This window comes from Danaus plexippus, chromosome 4 (assembly GCF_018135715.1).
Source record: "Danaus plexippus chromosome 4, MEX_DaPlex, whole genome shotgun sequence".
Classification (NCBI taxonomy): domain Eukaryota; kingdom Metazoa; phylum Arthropoda; class Insecta; order Lepidoptera; family Nymphalidae; genus Danaus; species Danaus plexippus.
Genome location: NC_083538.1, coordinates 4,597,623 through 4,623,488, shown reverse-complemented (window position 1 = coordinate 4,623,488; position 25,866 = coordinate 4,597,623). Strand labels below are relative to the sequence as shown.

Below are 25,866 nucleotides of genomic sequence, written 5' to 3'. Positions count from 1 at the left end.
CATAAAATAACTTTTTCCTTGTTTATTTACTTTTTTTACTTTAACTTCCAATTAATAATTCAAACCATCGACTTTGATGAAACTTAATGTAAACGAATTGAATTTCTCCCTAGTGTGACGAACATTTCCACCGCAATGGGAATGGAAAATACATCATATATACATTTATATTAAAACTTTCTTTACGATTTATACTTTTATCCAAAGTTAAGTTCGTTGCAATGCAAAAAAGTAGTACAACGAGCTACCAATTTGAGAATAACATAAAGTGAATTCAAATAAAACCTTTAAAAAGCATTCAATTTAGAAAGAAACACAAATTTATTTTTGTAATTAAGCCGTTCTATATAAGCAGTGCTAGGGGAAAAGAGGGAAAATGCACAAGTGTGCTAAAACATATGGATGTCATGAATAAATAAACAATAATATCGGTACTTTAAATGCACTTTACAAGTTTGTGTGGATGTTTCTCATTACAGGTGAAAGAGATAGCGGTATTTGAAGCGCACGCCTGGTCCATGTAAAGGACCACATCCGATTCGAAAACAGTCATTCGCTGACCGACCGTTGAAGTTACTGTTATTTTATAAAGCAGTTAAAATTATATATACACTTACATACATACTGTGTGCGGTGAGTTTGTTTTATTTATCTTGTTCATTATTAATATAAAATTTAATATCATCGCTGGTTTAATTATATTGTTAATTTTCGTTAAACAATTTTTTTTTGTGAACAAAATTATTATTTTAAATAATAGTGTCGTAAAGATATAAAAAATCTGTGGGTATATTTATTAAATTTAACTCCTAAACATGCGCAGGCGCACTTTTCTTAAAATATATGATAATATATTGATGAAAAAAGAATAAATTAAAGGAAAATAAAATTTCTACTGAATATATTATAAAAATAAAAAAAATCCGTAAAGGGAATAAAAAAAGGTTAATTTAATTTTTAATTATAAAGTATCAACGTACTTCTTTTATTTATAATTATACACAAAAATATAATAATAATAATATTTTGAATATAAAAAATCTTTTGATATAAATGTATAAGTATAAATGTATATTAATGATAAAGTTAAGTGGACAGGCATGTGAATTAATGATGGCTTATGCTGTCATCACTCTGACAATCAGACAATGTTTAGAAATAAATATTTGATATATTTGTATTACTTAAAAAGGAAAATATTTTTATACCATTACTTTAAAATACAATTTTTTATCGTTTAAAAATTAAACATCAATATTTATATGAAAAAATAAACTCATATATGTATAAACTTTCGAAAGCAACAAAATTATTTTTTTGCGTTGTTTGCCCTAAAAACGCTGCTGATAAAACCATCTTTAAATTATATGTTAATTTTTTTTTGTGTTATGACCTGGAAATACAAACGAATTCTAAAATCATAAAAAAATATTATGAGATAAATACATTGATTAAGGTTCAGCTAGATTATAGTTAAGTTATCAATAGATACACATCTAAATATCTATATTTAAAATTATTGAATATTATTTAACTAGACATTTGGTACGAGGCTGTATTTAATATATAAAAATATTTCCTATAGCACTAATTCTATTTTGCAGAGAAGATGCGACGTCTAATTTATACAGCCTTGCTGCTAAACACATTATTATATACAAAAGCAATAGACATCTACGAAGAAGATGATTCGGTCGACGTAGAAAATGGACCTTATGATATACCTAATAACATAGAAAATAATGCAAACGTTCGAAGTTTTAGAAACTCTCGTATACTCTGGCCGTATCCTTTAAACAACAAAAGTGATCCCATCAAGGGTAATGAGGAGCCTAGTTCAGATGAAAATGTACTGCATCTGTCCAAACTTAAGAATGGAAATAGGAAAGCAAGGTTCGGATATTGGTCCTACCCTCAGAGTCCTATAGTGGATATTATGATGCAAACCGTAGCCTCGAATTACAATCCCACGAATGCAAACGATCCATTTGATTTTTTGAGAGATTCATATCCATTGCCCAAAGGTAAGATATAGCCATGTTCACAAACATTCACTAAATTGTTAAAAAAAAAACGTGATTAGGAACAATTGTTTCATTAATTAACTTTGCTAAGATAGTGATAAGAATACGAGATATTCTTAATTAGTTATTGTTTTGAATAAACCTTGAATTAACATTATGTTAAATTGGTATTTACATATTCCGCATTTGATACGTGAACCACTTTTTTTTTGTATGTAATTTGTTTTAACATGTAATGACATTACGTAGCTTTGTGAAGTCGGCCCTAGACTTGACACAGCTAACATACTAACTGTTGATCCTGGTCAGAAATATAAGAGTTCTAAATCATTCTTAGAAATATATCGTGTACGAGTACGTTAGTTTAGGAGAAAAGCGGAATAAGACTTAAGATTATTTTTTTTTATTTCCTTCGCAGGTTACAACGAGCCCTTAAATGAATATGACTATGTAATAGTCGGCGCTGGTTCTTCTGGCTCAGTTCTAGCAGCTCGTCTTACTGAAGATAAACCTCGGGCCTCCGTCCTGCTAATAGAGGCTGGCAAGCCGGAGATGTTACTCTCAGATATTCCCGCTTTGACCCAGTACCTGCAACAGACAGATTATGTCTGGCCTTATACAATGGAGCACCAACCTGGTGTTTGTATGGGTAAGTAATTTATAAAGAAAATACAATATTTATTATTGACTGTAAATTTAAATATTTGCATAAGCTTGAAAAAGCAACGTCTAGGAATTTTATCTTAGAACAGAAAGATTTTATTTATATATTTGTTCGTAATGAAGTTTATTTAAAATTAACATTTCTAATTTGGATTATTTATATTTGTATTTTAGTAATTCTTAAAAGTTCGTTTCAAAAAAAACAAAACAAAAGCTTTGAACACAAAAAACGGTCCCCTTTCGGTAAATGAAATCTTCTCTTAGTAACTTTTATTTCGAATTTGAACTCAAAATTCACTATGTTTGTAATTTTTCAACATCAGTTTCCGTCTTGAGTACTGGTCGTTATGAATCGACTTTCCTTTCCATCCGTTACTTCGAAATGCTAAACGGAGCAAATTTTTAACGGTAGATGTATGAGTGTGTTAAGTGTCAAATTACCCTGATTTTGAGTTTATTATCGATAGTATATGACATTATATTTTAATTTTATTGGATAAAAACTATATCCGTTACATTCATATGCTCAGAATTTAAATTAAATTAATATTTTATATCGTTTTCGTCTTCAGCTTTGCTTAAGAATTCGAAAGTTACTTCTAAATCAGTCGTATTCCTATAAGGATATTAATAAGGCTTCAATTTAGTGCGCTTATATTATTGATCTCCAAACCGTCTCAGAATCAGAATGCCGATGAACTTATAAATTATTTATGCATTGTTGTATTGTCAGTACTAATACACATATACATAAACAAAACATAATGGTACAGTCTAATGTGTAAACCATATTACTGTACCGCTTAACACTCTTCGAAAGGATTTACTGAAAGTTTTTCTACTTCCACTATTACTATATACATTACAAGTAGTCTAAAGATAACACTTTTGGAGAGGTCACCTATTAAGAAGCATTACAAAAATGTGTACATTCCATTGAGCATTAAAATCTACCTCGATGACATAACTATAAATAGTTAAGCACAGTTCTGACAATGCATTTATAATATATAGTAGCTTCCCATGTGTTCTATTCTTTATTTTCGATAGTTTTAAGTCTCTAAATAGGATAAACGAGGTGATGATATACCTGTTGAGAAGTAGCCATCGTCATCCTTGAACATTTGCCAGCTTTGAAAGATTACTCGACTTTTAAAAACAAAATCTGCAAAAGCAATCTTTATTTCATATAGGCCAACATTATTACGTATGTTACATACCACCACCAATGAACGTGGTATGGGAAATTATGATGTTATCAAAAAAAACTAAACGGATAACGTTAACGAATTGCTTAAACCATTACAAAGGTGATCACAGAAGGAGAACTTATATTTTTTCTGGTTTTAATTTCTTTTATGAGAACAAAACGAATTGGTCTTATATGGACTCGAAAATAGCAGTTGTTACATATCACGATGAAGCTAAGATATGTAATTCTATTATAACCTGATTCGTCATTTGGTTATTAGTTAGTAAAAGTTCCTTAGTTTTTTGGAATTAGTCAACGTTGGATAAACCCCTTCAAAAATTTTCAAAACTATTGCTGATGTTTTGACATGTTTGTCAGTTGATTCTAGAGAATTGTTTTAGGGTTTATTTGAACAGAATACTATCTTTCTTTTTGTAAGTAGCGGTCAGAGGTCCAGTTTTTATATTCCTAGCTGTGAAGTCCTTAAAATAGCTGCCCTGTTTATTCATTTAACATTTATTATTAGAACTATGTGTTGTGAATACTATGCGTTTTTTATTATATTAACTACATACTCTCGACGTTTCGGTTACTTCGTGGCAACCGTGAAAAAGGTATAGTACGTCCGAAAATATAAGTTCTATTTAAATGAATATTCGAGAAAGTCTTAAACATCATCAAGCTGTGTTTAGTGTTAATACAGGTCAGGTAAGGATCATTTATAAGGCAAACCGGAATATAATAACTGCATTTTATTTGTTTAACCATTAATCCGTTATAAATGAGCGCAAACAACTTTTGTCTGGCAACTTATTTATTGCGAGAATTATTTAAATATATATATAATTTTTGGTAACATAAAAATATTACAATAATTTTATGATACTTTTTAAATAAAAATGACCTAATTACTTCTAGGCATTTTACCGTATTTAACATATAAAAAGCAGTATGCTGTTTTTTTCATTGCGTTTACTCCGGAACTTAAAGCTTATTGAGAGTATGAAGTTTGCAAGTCATGCTATAAAAAGTGACACGAAAATGCGGCACGAATAGTCTTAATGATGTGATGATCACAAAAGCAAGCATAGAAACCAATTTAAACAGACCCGAGCTACGAACATAACTGTTAGCTATTCGAGACCATGTACAATTTATCACGTACATCAAGTACCGTTGAGTGTCCTTATTTGCACAAATAGTAAATATTTAACACATTTTCTTATTAGTTCAACGTAAATATCTACGTCTATGTTATTACTATAACTGTATCTACTTTATACGTATTTAATACACGACAGGTTATGAACAAAGCATACTTTTATTTCTGGCAAAATATCGAGGTTTCTATAAATGTACGTATTTTGTTAAATATAATTAATTATGCATTGTATTAAATGTTTATTATTAAATTTCTAAAATAAGATTAAAAAATTCTTCTGAATTACTTACATAAAATGTATGCTCTTGGGACCAATAAAAATGCCACCAACGAGCGCTCTACCTTCGGGGTTTTCAGAATGTCTATCCAATTTTAAAATACTAAAATATAAAACATATGATTTAAAATTCAATTGTCTGGTACTTCTTTAAGAATTAATGCATAAAATATAAGCAAATTAATAAATAATCTTTGTGACAAATAACATACCTAATGCAAATTATAACTTAGGATTACATATATACACTTACTATCTTTTAGACTGTTATTCCTTGTATATGTTGTCAATGTTTGTTTATCAAGTAGTAACAAATGATTCATATTATAACCTTCGCTATTCTTCGCTATATAAATGCTATTGAATTATTTCTGTTCTTAATTTGTTTGCAATTCATTCAAAGACAACACCAAGGTACTTAAAGGAATTGCTATGTACATAAAGGAGCACGGAAGCAAAAAGAAAACAAATAATAAAGACATAATACATCGTTTTCATGACTTGTTATTTCTACGCTGATTTTTTTTTTAGCTGGAAATATGTAGCTGGAATCATATTACATACATATATTCCCAGGCAAATGAGGTTACACAACATGGCGGTTTATATTCAATGATTTCAAATAATTTTTATTAAGTAAAATAAATAAAATTTTTGGAAATATTTTTCTATTTTCATAGAATAAATTTATCATAAAAAAAAACTGTATTTCATATTGAAATAAGTTAGGTTTTTAATAATCCTGTCGTAATATTGTTCGGTTGCGATGTTTGTTGTCTTCCTTTGCCTATTTCAATGATTTTATTTTAGTTTTAATTCTGTCGTTTCCTTTGGTTTCAGGCAGCGAAGAGCAGAGATGCTATGCACCTAGAGGCAAGGCAATTGGTGGGACGAGTGTCACAAATAGTATGTTCTACACGCGAGGCAGACCACAGGATTGGGATAGGATTGCAGCTGACGGAAACTTTGGATGGTAAGAGTTAACGATAACTCAAACTAATATTTTATGTTAAATTAAGTTATATTCAGCAAGATTTTTTACCTCATAAAATTTTAAATTTTTCCTACTTCATATCTATATGATATACATGACTAAAATAATAGTTGTAATACAGAGATGTTAATCTTGACTATATGACATCGATTAAATACCAACGATCAAATAATAATAAACACGGAGTAAATTACAGACGTTTCATATACGTAATATATTTACGTGTTTAATAAACAAAACATTTATATTTACCGTATGCCTCTAGTTGCTAAATAATTGTAATATGTATTTGTAAAACCCCTTTAGAAAAATAATAAACACGGTTAATAGTCGTAACATTAGCAATTTACAAAGAAAGCTGTACCCCAAGTCGGCATTTCTTTATAATTCAGTCACCTCAGTGACGTTATCTTATGTCGTAAAAGGGCTCGTCGTAAATTTCTATCAGAATCATTCCACATTGTAACTTTCCACGTGTCACATATATATTTTATATGAAAAAGGTTTATTTCTATGCTACGTGCTAATAAATATAGGTTGAACTTTTCTCGCGCGTTGTGAAATGGAAATAATCAAGTTATAAAAGCTTGTTACTTTGAAATCAATAGCTCAATTAAAGAGAAGCATAATAATTTTATAAAATTATATTCCTTATTTACTTTCCTATTATGTTAATTTTTTTTGACTCCTTATTTTCAGGTCATACGAAGAAGTATTGAAATATTACATGAAATCTGAAAGATCCGAGCTCAAAAAATACAGAGACCAACCCTATCGCGGCCGTGATGGAGAACTTACAGTAGAGAACGTCCCATTCAAGTAAGTTACTAAACCATTACTGTCTAACCTAATCTGCAAAGGGCTTGTAATTTTACACATTTTATGAGTTTTATCTTACTTAAGAAAATATTATAAAAAACTTGATTTATTTTCAGAACTGGTTTAGTTGAAGCGTTTCTTGCAGCTGGAAGGATGTTGGGCCATCCAACAATCGATTACAATGCTCCAGATCAATTAGGTTTTGGGTACGTTCAAACGATAACTAACAGAGGTCATCGTCTAAGTGCTGCTAAGGCGTTCCTGCATAGACACAAAGGGCGCAAAAATTTACATATATTGAGTGAAGCTAAAGCTACAAAAGTCATAATTGATCCGCAAACAAAGAAAGTTTCAGGAGTTGAATATATAAAGAATAACATTAAACACAGAGTAAACTGTAGACGAGAGGTTATTCTATCAGCTGGACCTATTGGTTCACCCCAATTACTTATGCTCTCGGGAATAGGTCCCAAAGAACACTTACAGACTCTAGGGATACCTGTTGTTATGGACCTAAAAGTTGGAAGAACTCTTTACGATCACATCGGTTTTCCTGGTGTAATATTTAAGCTGAAAAGTACTAATGCTAGTTTATTGGAACCCAAGGTTGCCACATTACCAAATCTAATGCAGTGGCTTCAGTTTGGCGATGGATTACTCGCTTCACCTGGTGGAGTTGAGGCAATTGGATATCTAAAAACAGCATTATCAGAAGATCCTGAGTTGGTTCCCGATATTGAACTTTTAAGTATGGGTGGTTCAATCACTCAAGATTCAGGAGGTGCGATAAGAAGGAGTATGAGGATATCTGAAAATACATATGCTCGAGCATTCCACACATTAAATGGTATGGATACTTGGCAGGCTATACCAACACTTCTTTATCCCCGATCCAAAGGATATATGGAACTGCGAGATACCAGTCCATTTTCACATCCAAAACTATACGGAAATTATTTAACTGATCCAAAAGATTTAGCGACGTTAAGAGAAGCAGTAAAGCATATAATACAATTGGGAGAATCTCAACCATTCAAAAAATACGACGCAACTTTACATTTACCGCAATATCCCACTTGCTCAACATATCCCTTAGGTTCTGATGCTTACTGGGAATGTGCTATTAGAACCTTGATCGTATCTTTCCACGAGCCAATCGGTACGTGCAAAATGGGACCATCAAATGATTTTGAAGCCGTTGTAGATAATAACCTAAGGGTGTACGGTATTGAAGGTTTAAGGGTTGCCGATGCTAGCGTTATTCCTCGACCCATTGGTGCCAGAACAAACGTTCCTGAAATTATGATTGGAGAAAAGGCCGCTGATTTGATAAGGAATACGTGGTCAAATAACGTCTAAATTAAGATATTAGCTTTAATATATTTATTTACTATTAAACGTTCCTAAATTTAATCCCGCTATTTAATTAACTTCCACTTACCTTATAACAATTACGAATTCAATCTTTTTAATGGAATTACTTTTTCAAAAATTTCAGCTTTTACTGTGTTTCCATTGGCTAATTGAAAGTGAATATAATGAAAATGAAATGTCATCGCTTGATTTTGCTCCAGATTTAACAGGGTGGCTGCGAGAGAGGGTTTTGCGCTGCGTCATTTTGACCCCAAATAATGAAACAGGTTCGCAAACATAATAGATGCATTAAGGTTACAAAGCTTGACTTTGTTAATAAGAAATATTCTGGAATTAAGAAAAATCTTTAACATCTTCTTAAACTTCGTTGAGAAAACATTAGCTAGCTCACTAGGGCCGTTATACAGATTATACACCATAAAATAAATATTGGGTTTGTATTCTAAATTCGGGCCAAGTTTAAATAAAAATATAAACAAAGTTAGAACCGTAGTGTTTGAAGTAGAAATGAAATCATTTCATATATGGGAACACTGAACACCTAACCTAATTTAGCTTCGATATGAAAAAAAGTCAGGTAAAGAAAAAATGTGATTATAAATTGATTTTTTTGGTAACTATTGGGCGTCGGAACATAGGATAAAAATTATTACATCAAATTTATTTTAAAACAAAAAGGACATATAATAATATACTTTTCGATTCAGAAACAATGTCCACAACGAATATTTCACACCATAAACCAGTACTAGTTTCATTAAAACCAATATTTTACAGGATACGTCATTAAAAACAAATGTCCAAACGTTTCAAAAACATCCGTTTTATATACAGAGACTTAAATTGCAAAAACTGTGTTACCTTAAGCAATCAAGTCCTATTTTTAGAAGCGATAAACCATTCACAAAAAGCTCCTGAATATAATGAATAACAAAATGTCCTCCGGGAGGGTGTATTAGGCACCGTGACTGACCCGTCCCCCTCTCTTTCATGAAACATAATTCACATCAAAGAAAAACATTTTTTTTTTAAGTGATCCAAGTCGCACAAAATTCTTCAACCCTTTCGTAATAACTCTTAATAAAGTTGTATTCGAAATCTTTATTGCTATTTAATTTGAATATTTTAGTGGGAATTCTTAAAATTTAAAATATATTATATTTTATGACAATAAATTCTCTAAGTTTTACAGTGTAAGAAACGATACCACGTAGACTGTCATATTCAAATTAGGTTATTATTAACTTTTCATACTTTGGTATAACATTACTATTACATTCACAGATGACAGACGACTGAAATGTGAGTCTCGATGCCTTCATAAGCATCAAGTTGTCATTACCAGCGTTTCTCGAACGGGTTAACAATTATACAGCTACACTTCCTAATCTTCTATAATCTATATGAAAACAGTCAGTCGCATGAAAATTTCTGAGATTAATAGTAGAAAAATTATTTGGGATTGTAGTTGTTGTAGAGATGTGAGAAAATAACGATGTGTGTTCGAGTTAAGTTAGTAAGATATTCAGTACAATGAATGGATGGAAGCCAGTCGGCTACGCTCCGCCGAGCGCGCGAACGTTGATCGGAACGGGTCAACAAGTGGACAATTATTTGGTTCAACGGAAATTGTGATCCGGCGAAGTGGATAAGTGCGATAATTATTGGATTTTTACTAAGCAAAATATATATATATTTTAATATTAATAAAAAAAAATGTTCATGCTATTTTATACTAAACTCTATACATCATGAAAGAGCATCGTTTTATTGCTAAAGTAATTTAAAAAAAAAGGCTCATTAATATGCCACTGTAATATTTTGAAAAAATCAAAACCTTAAAATACATTTAGTATCCATAATTAATATAATATAGTATTCGTGATTGCTTCACTCCGACTAATTGCAGTGCGAGCCAATTAATAATTAATAATACATTATACCCGTGACAATGTTCACTAGTTCTTAAATTCCATTACAAAATATATTAAACCCATTTTATTAACAGGATATTTTTTATTTAAAGCACTCTAAAGAAGAAATATATATCATATTTTAAGTACTCAAATGGGCGTCATTTTAAAACTTCTTTACAATTGGAAAATCTTTTACTATGGAATGATAGAAGACTCTACGTTGAAATGAATTCTAAACGCCTTTTGATGTTGGCCATTGCATGTGGACTGCATGACAAGTTAAACAGCCTGACCCGCGAATGCATACAAATAGCTCGTATGTAATGCGGTTTCATTATTTTGCTAAGCTTTTATAAATAGGCTCTTATCAATAATGAATTACACCATCATATTATTCTTATTACTGTATTTATTACTACTAGGGAAGTTTTAAACTTTGTGTGGAACTGATTTCATTTTTTGGGTCTCGTTAAAAAACACAATGTACTGGATAAATGACTTTTAAATTAAGATTGATAGACTTAGTCCGGCCGTTTCATTTTTGATTCGTATAGATAAAAGTGATGTCCAATTGATTAATGAACGTAGCGTCAATGGAAAATATTACAATAATGGAAGGTTAATCACAGGTTTGGAGGTGTTAAAATTATATTCGTGTGAAAAAACAAGGTAAAATGATTTTCAACTTTTTTTTGTCTGTTAACAAGATAAGTGCACGCTTTGAATGGAAGGCACAAATAAATCATGAGAGAGAATTGCAGCGGGGAATTAAAACTTTCTCATAAATGTTTTAAAAGTGAGTTTGAATTAATTTTAGTTTCAGAATGACTATATTTCCTGCTAAAGCTACAAAATATTTTCATCTCCAGTCTTCATTTTAACGGAGTACAGAAACGTTTTTCCAAGTAATAGTTTTCGTTCAGTCCTTTTACGAAGTATTAAACACACTTTCTCTAAAACAGAAATAGTGTTATCAACGATAATCTTTAGGAAATAATAAAGAGAAATTAATTAATTTGCGGTGGTCTAAAACTGTTGAAATTTTAATTGAACATTCGCGACTAAAGTAATTACAGAGGGACCGATAAAGAAAATGGGATATATATGAAAAAAAAACAGCTGATGTTGACTTGTATTAAGCGAGTTGTAAAATGACCTTTACAAATTTGACGTTTTATTGAAGTGGAAACAATACAGTGGCCCGGAAACAGGTAATTTAGTTAGGTCCGTTACAATCAGTCTCGAAGTCCGGCCAAAAAAATAGGACTAACAAAGACGAGAATTCAGCCAATCAGTACATTGAGTGGTACGGAAAAAATGTTTTGCTAAGAGTAATTAGAATCGGATACCAGCAAATTAACTTACAACGCTAATTGTCTTCTGTAGATAGTCGTTTCATTAAAAATTAAGCAAAGTTATCTATTGACTCGAGAATTGTGATACATTAAATCTAGTTCTCGTTAAATGAAGTAATAAAATTAACGATTTTTGCAACCGCTTTGTTTAAATCAATTTACGGGTACGCTGTTATGATAATTAATATAATATAATATGTTTAATTACATCTCATGACCTCATCTACTACTCAAACAGTATTTGTAAAGTCTTCGTTCGTTTGATAGAGACAACAGTGTTACGTCTGCATTTAAAGCAGATAAAATATTTCAAACTTGTCTAAAACTGACAATTTTTCTGTGCAAATAGAATTCAGATTCTTTCTTTCCTTTTCGTGATATAATTTTCATGATATGGATTTTTATAGCTGGACCAACGTTTTATTTAAAGAAGACCGAATTTCGCTGAAAACTAACCATACATATGTGTTTGAAGAGCTACACCTCAAAAATCATAGACCGTAAGTACTCAAACTTACTGAATTTAACAACTTGTCCTCTTCACGTATGCCGTACACTAAATATGCAATTATCGCCAAAGGTTTTGCTATGATATAAAAAAGCTTTAAGGTCGTCGTTTTTGGCAGATCGTATAAAGATTATAAATTCCATTTAGTTATTTAAGTTTAGTAAACATTTAAAAATGATTATAATATTTCTAATGTTAATATTTATACAATTACATTGTGTACATACAATGTCTTTCTAATTTTCAGTTTGCTAGCCATAATTGTATTATAGATTACATTTTTCTCTAACTTCGTCTGCGTGAAATTCGGATTTGGGTCCAACGAGACAAGACTAATAATAATAATAAGAAAATATCTAAATACGCGAAGTATTAGATTAGTTGATCTATGTATATCAGGTACATTATTTTATAATTTGGCGTGAAAGACTAACAAACATTCGGAAATCAATACGAAAGTACGCGTTTATAAAATTTGTAATTATAATAATTAATAAATTCATTAAAGCAAATAATAATAAAAAATTCTATATTTTTTCTACTCAAATGATTTGACTACTTAAATTGCTGGAAATCTTATAAATCATAGTAATAATATTTGGGCTTACAAAATTGTTATTTACGGAATACTGTTGACTAATTGTGGAATACGATTTTGGGTTTCATCTGTCTCTGAATTAATTTTAAAGTCCATTGTGTAGTGTTATGGTAATTAAAAAATCTATAAATATCCTCGATTCCACAAAATTTTATGTAAATTATAAGCGAATAGCTAAACCTGTATGATTATTCGCGAATTCATAGCTGTACGGATGTACGGCAACACTCCTGTATGAAACTGCGGTCTGCGGCCTGTTACGCGCGCTACCATTTAATTGCTAAAATTTAAAGGATATTCAAAAACGAATGCGTTTTAAATGTTCAAAAACATTAAAAATGTAATTAAGAGACTTTAAGGACTTCTAGTTTATCGTTCAATAAGTGCATATACCTAGTATACGGTACAACGCTTCTTTTTAACATTTCAGTTTCCAAATAGCTGAACAATATTCTTATCGTTGGTCGGTAAAAATCTGAAAATATGAAATTACTATGTTTAAACTGAAACAATATATTATACAAAACATACATGCAATATCAGCTATGAAATACAATTTAAAAATGTAATAACGAAACATTTAAGCGAGCGAAAATATTTGAAAAATCTAGAGCCACATAAAAGCTAACAAAAGGCTTTAAACAAATATAATTTCTTTTTTTAATTAGTATTTATAAAATATGTTACAGCTTCATGATAAAATTGATACGGTTAAAAATATATGGATATGTCTGAACGAAGAACGAAGAACGTAACGAACTGTAATGTCAGGAAGTTGTGTGGTGAAAAATAATCTTTTCTCCTATATAAAGTACAGGGCACGCCTAGCTGGTGGTCACGCAATGTGTTCGCCTAATTTAACAAATAGCCGCAAAACACCACACTCTTAAATGTTAACTCTTCATAGTCAAATGGCATAAATCCTTGTCATTGTAATTATCAATATAATATAATATACATGAATGAGATTTTGCTTGATTTATATAATAAATGTCTTAGGATAGAGAAAATATTAATATTTCTTTTAAACTGCTGTTTTTAAACTAATATGTCTTCATGAGAAGTATGTAAACACATACGTCTCATGAAGACTTTATATGCAGCAGATTGTAGTGTAAAGATTCCAGTCCTTAATTGATAATTTTGCCCGATTCATATCAATATTTATAGAAACACCGAAATAACGACATAGAGGAAAGTCTCGTAAAATAAACTTATCATAATTTGTAACGCATTGTCTGGTTTGAACAAAGATAAACATTTAAGTACATTTAATGTGGATTCATACTTAAAATCCAATATTTATTGAGAGCATAAAGTCATCACCGTCAGTTTAATCACGAAACAACACTCAATCAGGCCAATACAAAACTATGAATTCAAATTTAATAGCAACTCAGCGTTGGCTTTTAAAATTAAACTTTGCTGCATTCCCGGCAAATCAGTGAAAATCGAATTACATCACTCCAGAACTTCTTGTTATGAAAGATAACAGGAAAATTGAATTTATTTTATTATTTTATTTTATAGTGGACAATTATATAGCAATTTCTATTCTGTTACAAATATATAACGTATATGTATGTATCGAAAAGTCTAAAATACCACCATCGCCTGGAATATGGCCTGAATTGAATATAAGTCTTTTTTTTATAAAACTCTTGTATGATGTTGTTACTTTTTGTAAACGGCAATTAATTGTTTCTAAAAATGGTCAGATTTCGAACTTTACTTGTCATCAAAATTGTTTACTTTTAAAAATAAAAAATAAATATTAAACCGGTCTCAATAATGGTACAAAATATCTATGTATTATTTGGAAAATAAAACATAATAACGTTTTCAAATATATATTTGGGTAATGAGCTTTTGATTACATGCAATATGTAAATCACGCGTATCGTCATAAACAACATCAAGGTTAAACAAAGACGCTATATAATAGTATATTTTTGGATATTCACAAATGAACTCACAATATTCCTAATAAGTCTAGTATGTTCAATAATAAACTTATTCTTGTAAACCTATTTGTAATTTGAAATGTACGTAATATTTATATTTCATGGATTAAATACATATTTTCGATAATTCTGAATGTCAATAGCCTCTCTGGGATAAACACCGCTTGCCATTTGTATACCAAAATGTGGTTATTTACTCATTTTGCCAATGCCTAAACTAATGATAAAACACATTTACGAGTCATTTGTAAATATTTTCTGGCCATAAATAATTATGTATATATAACATTTGAAAAAAAAAGGAATAAAAAAAAACATATGTGTGGGTGCTGTTCAAAATACAGTGCAATGACTTTTGGCAGTTTTAGTTGATGATAGTTGTTTGGAACGCCAAGATGATGGGAAGATATGATCGACGGGTTCTCTCTATAGTCTTCAGTACTCTGCTGCTGGGACGTGCTATAGCAGGTAAGTGTTTGTTTCTTGCCATAGCTATGACAAAACGTGTGTGGAAATCAACCACTACAGGAACCAATACATTTTGATTGATTTCAAATTTTTGATCAATCTTCTCAACATACTGCTTTCGTCTCGTTAAAAAGAAACCTATTACATGCTTAATATAAACTTATTTGTATTATTTTATAGTAAGAACTTGATCTGAAAATTGTCTTAACCTTATTTATGGGTCGACCGTAACATAATTCAACATCGCTAATGCTTCTCGCCGAGCAGATTTAGTGAGGCTCTCGGTATGAATCATTAAGCAATCCTCTGTACGGGAAGCCGCGGTCACGCAGCCCTGAACCGAGAACGATGAAAAGAACGCTATGGTAATTTATCATTTACAATGAACTACCTCAGAGCAATTTATTATTATTTAAAACGAGCTCAATACAGCATCACATTTCTAATTACTGTATATGTCAACAGTAAGTAAAAATGTATACTGGCATTTACATTAAAATGATTCAAATAATCTAATTTAATATGTTAAATACAACAAGGTTTGCTTTTACAAAGCTGCCACGAAATCCAGGTAAAAGACGTTTGGAAACAAAATAAATTTTCTTATCCCGGGGCCGAACATCTAATAAATGTTTTAAGTAAATCGGTTAGAGGTTAATTAGTTATTCTCAAGATCCATGTCTAAGGTAAGTCATTAAAGTTTGTTCTATCACGTAAACAGTAACCTCGATTAGTTCTCAAGTCCTCATTTACACCGCATTAAGGGTAGATTGCAACGTTATATGTTGTTCCAATTTCGCCTTTGCAATGGGATAATTCACCTTTCAACTCATTTAAAACTAATTAGCAGCTAACTAGTTAAGATCTTTGGGATAAATAAATTTCAATTATCGTGTACCATTAGCGGTTGCTCAGTGCTCACCTTTAATTTAAATTTAGGAAATAGTCGAATCTAAGGTATAAAAGTGGCGAAGAGATCAAATTTTAGGACGATAACATATGCATTATTTCTATTACTACAATTTTCCTTCGATAACGATGACAAATAATTTTTTGGTCTTTCGAAAATAAGTAAATAAGCTTGGTAAATAAAATATAAGGTTACTTATAAAAGTCTTGAAATGTTTATATCTATTTACCTAGTTACGTAAGCCGTTACTGTTTTGTTACGAGTGACCTTCTTAAGTGCTAGCAGCGACGGACGTTCCTTCAATGGTTCCATCGGGACATTTGGAGGAATACGCAAAGCGTTACATTTCACTGTTCTGTAAAGCTATCTCCGTACGAACTCATTGTTAAAGCTGTATATAATATGCAACTTTACGAGGGGGAGTTAACCGAAACAAAACACTATCTATAAATCATATTGCTACTTAAATATTAAATGTTCTATATCAGTTTTATTTTTAACATTAATCATCTTCAGTAAATACTCAGTTTTTTTATTGAACTACTTTTGATTAAGCAAATTCTGTTTGACATAGTTTTTATCACAGTTTGTTTTGACAGTTCAGTATAAAAAAGAAATTTTAACTTAAAAGACTACAAACATTTATTCTTAAGTCGATATAAATTTACTTACACCTACTGAGATTTCCTTTAAATTTGAAACGCAATTATAGTTGTGATACGTTTTCTATGTAGAACATCCATCAAATATAATTGATATTCGGTTAATAGCACCTGAGACAATAAGAAGAATCTGGCTTTTACAGACGGATACCTTTTTTAAATCGCGATCGTTACATCTAAGCATGTAAAACGGCGGCTAACTTTGAAAACACGAGGCAAACGTTTATAGGGACGTCAAACAAGAAACTAAGAAACTCGGCCCCAAACTTCAACTGGAGTTGTAGTTGCAAGAACTACTTAGCCTTCTCTACCAACTGTTATAGTACTAACTTGGCCTCCCTCCAGTCTCATATTTATATGTGTATGATGTGTTACAACTATTTAGACATATGTGAAAGTAACAACAACTGTCAATATAAACACTAATATATTAATATCAAATTACCTGTTATGTTTACTTCTTTCCGTGGTTCCGCCTTTAGGAGTTGGCAAAACAAGTTATATTTAAGGGTCTTGAATATTAATGAGGTGCTTTAGGTGCATTACAATATAATCAAGTGCAGTGAAACGTTCTAAAATCAGATACAACTGTAAGTGTCTTATAGTCTTACTTCTTAGTAACTATGAGAATTTTTTAAGTATTTTTATATTTGAAAATGGAAAAAATTTAATGTTGCCTCGTTTTTGCATTTGTTACTATATTAGTTTGGTTATTGATTTCGATAAATGAGCTGTTAAATACTAAACAATTTTAAAGTGAGAATAGTATATCTTGAGACTGTTATGATCAAGAAACAAAATGTAACCGTCATCATCATCATCATCAGCCTATCGGAGCCCACTGCTGAGCAAAGGCCTCTCACATGGAGAAGGTTAGAGCATTAGTCATCGTGATGCTTACAATTTGAACTTATAAGTCCAGGTTGCCTCATGATGTTTTCCTTTACCGTCTGTCAGTGATGTCTAAATACTCTGAGTTCCAAATGACTAAATCTATAATCACATTGATACTTGCCAGGTTTCGAAAATGCCCTCTCATCCACCAGCGACAGGCCTTTTAACCTCTAGACCAGCGAGACGTGTTAATATTAATATTTACCTGACTTATTATTTACGAAGCTTATAAAGAATAAATTGAATGCTGGAATTTATAATTAAAAAATTAATAATAAAAAAAAAACTTTTCTACATTCACAAACATGTATGATTTTTAACTTTATTAAGATTCACGCCTTTCAGCGGTAGCCTGATATTTAAAATAATAAATATTTAAAATACACTACTTTGCTAATGAGGCTAATATATGCACTGCGAGAATGCACGACATATAATCGTATTCTACATTTAAAATTGAATCATAATGTACGACACCGCATAGTTTATTATGTAAATTATACAATTTTGAAAGAAAGTAAGTGTAATTTAAAATATGTATAAAGTTTTCTTATTTTTGTTATTCGTCTTTAACTTAACGAAGACTAACATGATTTGCCCCTAAACATATTTTCATCGTGGATTTAAACTTATTAGTAATTGTGAACAGAAATATCAGATTATAGTAGACTCTACTATATATCTATTAACTAAAAACCTTGAGAATCATAATCAGAGTCCTCGGTTGCTTGATTCTTGAGCATTCAATTCTTAGTTATAACAGACAAGGTCTCTCAAGAATAAAATTCAGAGTTTAAAACTCGCATATTTACTTAATCAAATAAAATAGAAGAAGAGAGATTGTAATTTGTTATTTCAACAACACAAGTTGATTCTGAAATAGCATAAATTAAGTCACACAATAACAACCATATTCGATGTTTTACTAAGTTTTATTTGTTTAAGTTAAGAAATAAAATTTCAATAAGTAACATTCGTAGCCGAAAAATGTTAGAATTACAAATACTATAACTATACTCATAATTTGTAGGAATGTTTTAAAATGTACTTCATCATGTTATAAAATGAGGGAAACTTGATTCATAAAAGGAATCATTGAAAATTCTTTAGCGATACTTAAAAAATAAGGGTGACGTCTTTGAAATGTCAAGACCTTTTAATGTATCGAATACGCGTTATTTAACGATATCAATTTCGTAAAAAGAAAATGATATACACGAATTTAATACGATTTTATTTTAAATGAAACTAATATGGACAGAAAAATAACTTTTTACTCAAATATATTTTGCGATTTCAATTCATATCTCTGAGGTATAACTTTCTATGAAATAAAGGGCATTCATTAATAATCACTTATATTTTTATGCATATATTAATAAATAGTACAAGAACTATTCTCTGTTTAAGTACATAAAACATCACATAGTCCAAATAAACAAACATGGTAGGTGTTATATAGAGTACGTTTAACTTCAAGCAAGAGGTTCCAGGAATATACATACTTAAGTCTAGATGATTGCCTCGATGTCAGAATAGCAATGGCGCCTCATTTCTTGTGTGGTGCCAGGAATCTTCTAGTTTAGTTCGTTTCGTGGAGTCAAAAACGTCACTTGTTACATTTTATACAACGGTTTTGCTACGGCTATGTTCGTTAAATCATTCACATATTACGAGCAGGTATATTCTCTATGTTTCTATATAATATGAGAAACCAAGCGAATATAACTTAAGTTATTGGTACAGTAAAAGAAAAAAATAAACAATCATATAATCACCGCCAATTTTACTAACAACATTTAGTTAAGAGAACCCTATTTATTTTTCTTTTTAACGAAAAAAAAAATCCAAGTCACTACAGCGATATTACAACACAGCCAGGGCGTGGCAGAACCTCAGCGAAATTTTATTACTTGTTACTTGTCAACTTCATATTTCCTATCGAGCAAATTATTTCCTTTACAGAAATAGTAGCTAATTGATTTCTACCATCAAAGTTTGTTTGTTTTATGATTACACTGCCACGTAATTTAATGTCTTTTTATAGGTAGATAAGGGTTTTTATTTTAGCTTCCTCAACAACGAAGCCAACTATCTTAAGGGAACTGCCTTCATTGTAAACATTTTGTGCCACAATTACATTTCATTTTTAATACGTTTACTGTAAACATTTTATACTCTCACCTAAAACAAAGCTTTTTAATTTGCGTTGTGCTTGACACTAAGCGTGTCACTTTAAGAGGAGTTTTTAAAAAAAATATATTCATGCGTGATAATCCTTTAATCTTGACATCGTACGAAATATACCTATTATTTTATTTTGAATACAGATATATAAATATAGTCCTCACTTTAAAAAAAAAAATTTAAACTGTTTTAAAAAAGCTAATACTAAAGCAGTCGAGCCTTATCGTTAGCGGTATATCACGAGCTCTTTGCGGCTATTTTTCGCTCTAATTGAAGTTAAGTTTTATAGGTCGTGAGGTTTTTGCTTAGAAAACTAAATGGGGAAGAAAATTAGTATGTAAATAGATTAATTTTTTTTTTACAAATTTTAATTTTTTCCTATGTGTTCGCTGCTATAATAACTCGTAGGAAATTGTGTTGTTTTTCTTTAAGTTGCAAACGATGTAACTTCATACTTTAAAAATCAAAACAGTAACTTTTTACTTGTAGTTGTAAAACATTAATCATGCACATCGTGAGGGAAAGTAGGAAATCGAAATGAGGATATCGAATTCTATTAGATACCTACCGAAATGACTCAAGGGGACACTTCTGTTTCAATTCCACGAATGTCGACCAAAAATTCCGTTAGGCAACATAGTGTACCACAGTTTCTGTAAATAGATACGGCACTACAAAGGTGTTTCGTCTCGTCGTAGAACTGAGTTTGTTTCCTCGGATATGTTCAGTAAACTGGATTGAATTACTTTTCCTTCGAGGTAAAATAATATATAACTCGCGAACGATACACAACTAGGTTTGTGTTGAAATAAATGGCATATGCTTGATACGTATCGTTACAGTGTCGTTAGACTATGAAATAAATGTAGGAAACTACTTTTTCTTCCATTATTTCAATATTTATGACAATATTAAAACAGAACATTTGTTTTTAATGTTCTAACATATATCTGTTCTACTTTTTTTTATATAATCAATATTTTAAACATAGGAATCACAATATCTCATTTATAGTATAGGAATGATATTCACTTTCATTGAAATGAATATTATTTTAATTGCTTATAACTTTTTATATAACAAAATGTATATTTTTTTCTATAACAATGCTTTGAGAAACAACTGCTGTGACCTAAATAATTATAATTCTAAACTATGTATAAGCTATTCGCCTCATTTGTCAACATCAGATTAGTGCTCACATGAAACTTATTAATTTTCGTTTCCAAGTAATATTTTAAAATGAATTAAAATTTTATTAATGTAACATTAGTGATTATTTTTTTTAAAGTTAATATGCGTATGTTTGTAATAAATTTAAAGTGATAAATGTTTATTGTTATGGAGATTGTCAAAAAACAATTATGTATGCTATATAGCTATATATTCGTTTTAAATTTAACATTAAAATGAATGTATTAGAACATTTTAATATTTCTCTATACGCGAGACACTGAAATATTTCTTTTGGGACTGTTAAAGTGAAATCATACCGATAAAGTAGGTTATCAATTTGCTTCACAAAGGATACGTTTCAAAGAAAAATTTTTAAATTTAGTCTCGGACAATAGATTTAAATATCAACCTCTGCGTCTTATTTTCCCTGCGGAGTTTTCAAAAATCTACGTTGTTACATATTCTTCATGTTTATTTTTGGTATGCACATGTGGATAATTTTATATAAAGATACATATTTTAGTTATTTTAAAATAGTATACCGTTACCTAAAAATTATGAAAATCCCTCAAATTCGAATATTGAACTAAAATTACGACAACATTTTGGCACGTCCTAAACTTTTCACTTGTCTGGTACGCTGTGAAAGAAAGTTCAAAATTCTCATTCAAAATACATGCTGTTTTTAATTTGTGTTTTATTATATTTATATATTTTATTTTAATGTGATTTTTACAGGTGTTTAAATTTGTTTCTTTATTTAGCAACGCGTACATTAAGTCTTTTGATGTGTCATATATTTTTTATATTTAATATCTATTACTAAAGTATCTAATTTTCATCTTTTATTTTTTTTAATACAGACTTTTACACAGGTAACACTCTCACTTCATGTCATTTAATACTAACTGTATTGATGATAAGACTTACATATAATTATTAATTTCTTCATAATATATTTCATATTTAATTTATAAGTAAAGTTATAAAGAGGTTTTATTTTAGGGTCAGCCTAATACAGAGAATTTCCTTTGTTAGGTTCAGAAATTAACGATGCGAATCAATGTTTTCCTACTTTTGTATTCTCACGGCGTAGTAACGGGGGAGGCATCTGAAAATAAAATTATTGGTGACTTGCTCTGTGAAATAAACCTATCGCAGACGTGCTTCTGTGATTGCAATATCAATCTAACACTTCTGTCTCACAAAGGAATTGCGTGAATGGAGCTCAGTTACTTTTATAACGAATTACGATCTACTAAATACATTAACTTTTGTTTACACTTTGATAATTAAATACTATTTTAAAGATTTATGAGTTAAAATGTTTTAATAGACGTGTGGTTAACAATGTTACGTTGAAAAACCGACACACGCACGAACACATACGCACACAAACGCACACAAAACTTTCACTATCTTATATGAAGAGACTCAAATAAACATTATGTTTATATTTAGTAACATATCTTTATGAGAATTCTCGTAACAATATATTACTCAAGTTCCATTTAATCAAATAATATCATTAGACGTCACATAAAAAGAATTTAGGCAACGGTTATTTAAGATCGTAACCTCAAAAGTTTTTTCACACGTCGAAAGTAACAAAGTTGAAATGAACATAATTTAAAAGACAATAAGGAAGAGATAAAGATGTTGATAAGTTACTTCCGTCTCGATCAATATTGTAGTTGATCGCGTGACTTGTTGTCGATCGGAACAGCTTATCACCCTCGGAACTCCGCCTTGTATTACATGTGTAAAACACGTAACTGTGATGTTTATTGTCCTGATTAAATGTCTTTCTTTATCTCGATACATTACTCGTAAATCAAAGCAAGTTGCTTAATAAAATTTCTCGCGATTACATTTTTATTTTACGTGTATGTTTTTTTTTAAAGATTATTTCGGAATGTCACTGCCTGTACGAGTGATTGATTGGTTTTCGCTATCTGAAATGACTCTGGAGTTCACTCACCTTTGATTTAATTATTTTGTCTTTTTAGAAAAGCAAATTATGTCATTTTTAACGGACATGTGTTTGTCCAAACGGGAATCGATTTGAGAATTATTGTGCTAACATTATTACCTCTGTACCAAAAATTTTATTTCTTTTGTTTTAAATCTGATATTTAAATTTTTCAAAATAATAATAAGAAAGAAAGTTAATATTAAACTGCACTTACATTTGCTATTACAGTTTAATGTATGATTTAAAAGTCACCTCTTCATCTGTTTAAAAAGTTTTTATTTACAACAAATACTCTTCATCAAAGTAAAATAGTTCGCGAAATAAAATCTAAAACAGTTTTGTGGGAAAAAAAACCAGCAGACGTGGCAAAAAGAAACTCTGTAAAAGTCGGTGAAAATATAAAAGTACAAACAAAGATCGCTTAAAATATCGGGTATTCGAACCCCCGACATGATACCGTTTAAAGTTAATGGCTTTCAAAGTTAGAATATCTCGACGACTTACTACTGTGTTTGAAATTGCAACTTACATTTAAACTGCCGTTAACCTCGGGTTCAGAAAGTCTTGACGCAAGCACTTGGTTTAAGAGCCATCCTCTCAAATGTCATTTTCTACATTAATAATGATGTTATCATACTCTCGGGTATAAAACGCATGTACTGAATATCTTTGACATCACAATGCAAGTTTCTCAACTGTTATAAGTGAGGTGTATTGTTACAATAAGAATAAACTTATTTGATTTCAAAGCATCACTGTTGTATATTGAGATATTTTTATTATGTGAACATTAACAGTAAATATTAAATATATAAACAAAGAATGACAAATTCTCGTGTATGTAAAGAGGATATCAAAAAATATATATTTTAGCATATTACTTTCGATGAGATGCATTCCATGTTAATGTAAAGTAATTGCTAATCTGGATTTTCCGATTCAAGTAGACTAACTAAAGAGCGGAACGGAGAAGAAACAACTTCGTTCAAATGTAGGTCACTCAATGAAATATTACTGAAACTGTGAAATACAACACAGGCAATGCACTGCACCGGACGGTTGAATCAAGATTATTATAACCGAAGAAACTGAATGTAATACAACGTTTTAACTTATTATGCCATAGGATTATGATAAAACATGGCAAAATAACAAAAATAAATAAAATATAATCAGTTTATTCGTATTAAATCATTCGATATAATGAAAATATATTAAGGTGGGTAAAGATTAGATTGATGTAAGTTTCTCGTTTAGCTCGTTTATTCATAGCTTGATTTTAAATAACTAGTTGCTATCATCAAAAACCAACAAATTTCTTATTATAAAAGCTTAATATTATAATAACATAAAACTTATAAGAGCCTTGTTTCCAAATCACAGCAGAGTAGATCGTATTTGGTAAGGTTTGTACGGACGTCAACACTTTATAACACAGGTAAAATAAAAATAAAGATTCTGAAATCAAAAAAAAATCTTTAAAATAGAACACTGAACAAATCAAAGCGATGATTGAATTCCTGTTGCGGTCATTAATAATTTTTTATTCTGAGTTAAAAGCGTTATAAAAGTTTACGTATATATAAAAGATTTCCTTAATTTTATGAGCACGACAAGAAACATATGGTAGCTATGAAGACAAAAGAATAACACAATGAAGCGCTCACTGTCCAACATGTATCGGTTAAAAATGATCATAACATAATTAATTATTTCATATCTTACTTCACTGAAGAAATATTTTCATTTTTATTATAACTTTTTCATTGTTTTATTATTTATTAAAATATTTTCCTTATAATATTTATATCAAATCTTTTCTAGGTTCTGACCAGCGGCAACGACTATTAGGAACTCGGAACAATAAAACAGAAACGGTTTTCAAAAATATGTGTTATTTTAAATCACCTCAACGTATGATTTTTAATTAATTATGAATTTTACAGTACAAAGTGACACTACAGAAGATTATGTTCAGTGTCCTTAATTCTTGACCGTATCGTAATATATTGATAGACATACAGAATTAGGTTGTACGTCGGTTTGATTATAGAGGGAATGTCATATGATAATGATTATATGCATAGACGGACAAACAATGTTCGTTTAATAAACCGATATTGTTTCAATTACTCCTAATATTTTGATCACATTAAGTAATATATATCGGCACAAGCAGCTTCAATGACGGATGCAACATGAAAATAACTCAAGGCTGTCATCAATTATTATAACAACTTATTGGTCGTCGTTACTATTGTAAGAAGTAAAACGAAATCAAAGAGAATAGAACTATGTTTGAATTCTGATATAAATATGACGTCTGGACGCACGACAGCGAACTGCAGAGTTCAGCGAATGCGGATCATAAAGAATGTGATTATGAAGAACCTTCGAGAAATACAAGAACATTTAGAAGAATTGAAGTTGATTTTAAAATATCTGGAACGTACTGAAACAAGTGACATTAGTGACGTCAGCGAGGCTGGCGTCCTGTCTTTAAAATAATGAATTTGTATTAAATCCGATATATGCAATATACTAGAATATGAATGTATTTTTAAATACACATATCTATAAACAGGGATTTTTTTTAATTTAATCGATTACATGACAACATTATGATCCAAGTATATAAGTATTGTTATAGGTTTTATACTTTGTACTTAAAGCCTCAGTTCGCCAAAGCTATTACAAAGCGAAAACTTATTACATAATCGCCTAAATAAGTTTTTTGTTTTTACGTTC

The 25,866-nt window shown here is 30.2% G+C and overlaps 2 protein-coding genes across 5 annotated transcripts in view; both read left to right on the top strand.

The window, feature by feature from the left end:
• The first annotated feature begins 480 nt into the window (after positions 1-480).
• On the top strand, positions 481-8,544 carry LOC116768750 (glucose dehydrogenase [FAD, quinone]-like). Its single transcript, XM_032659554.2, has 6 exons — positions 481-633; positions 1,605-2,024; positions 2,443-2,673; positions 6,159-6,291; positions 7,012-7,131; positions 7,248-8,544. The coding sequence occupies exons 2-6, from the start codon at positions 1,610-1,612 to the stop codon at positions 8,488-8,490; spliced, it is 2,142 nt and encodes a 713-aa protein (XP_032515445.2). The 5' UTR covers positions 481-633; positions 1,605-1,609; the 3' UTR covers positions 8,491-8,544.
• A 1,520-nt stretch (positions 8,545-10,064) lies between these two features.
• The window catches only part of LOC116768693 (uncharacterized), a 63,972-nt gene continuing 48,170 nt past the window's right edge, over positions 10,065-25,866 (top strand). The window contains exons 1-3 of one of the 4 annotated variants that reach the window (XM_061526894.1): positions 10,067-10,157; positions 12,184-12,276; positions 14,990-15,314. In XM_061526894.1, the coding sequence (XP_061382878.1) occupies positions 15,218-15,314 (97 nt within the window). In that variant the 5' untranslated portion in view covers positions 10,067-10,157; positions 12,184-12,276; positions 14,990-15,217. Of the gene's footprint in view, positions 10,158-12,183; positions 12,277-13,885; positions 15,315-25,866 lie in introns of those variants that run through there. The other 3 variants (XM_061526888.1, XM_032659481.2, XM_061526899.1) reach the window with 3 other exon arrangements.

Excerpts from the sequence above, each read along its gene's own strand:
- LOC116768750 (XM_032659554.2), top strand. The coding sequence starts at position 1,610 with ATGCGACGTCTAATTTATACAGCCTTGCTGCTAAACACATTATTATAT. Across the intron at positions 2,674-6,158 it reads CCAACCTGGTGTTTGTATGG|GCAGCGAAGAGCAGAGATGC; the intron begins GTAAGTAATTTA and ends CTTTGGTTTCAG. Across the intron at positions 7,132-7,247 it reads GTAGAGAACGTCCCATTCAA|AACTGGTTTAGTTGAAGCGT; the intron begins GTAAGTTACTAA and ends ATTTATTTTCAG.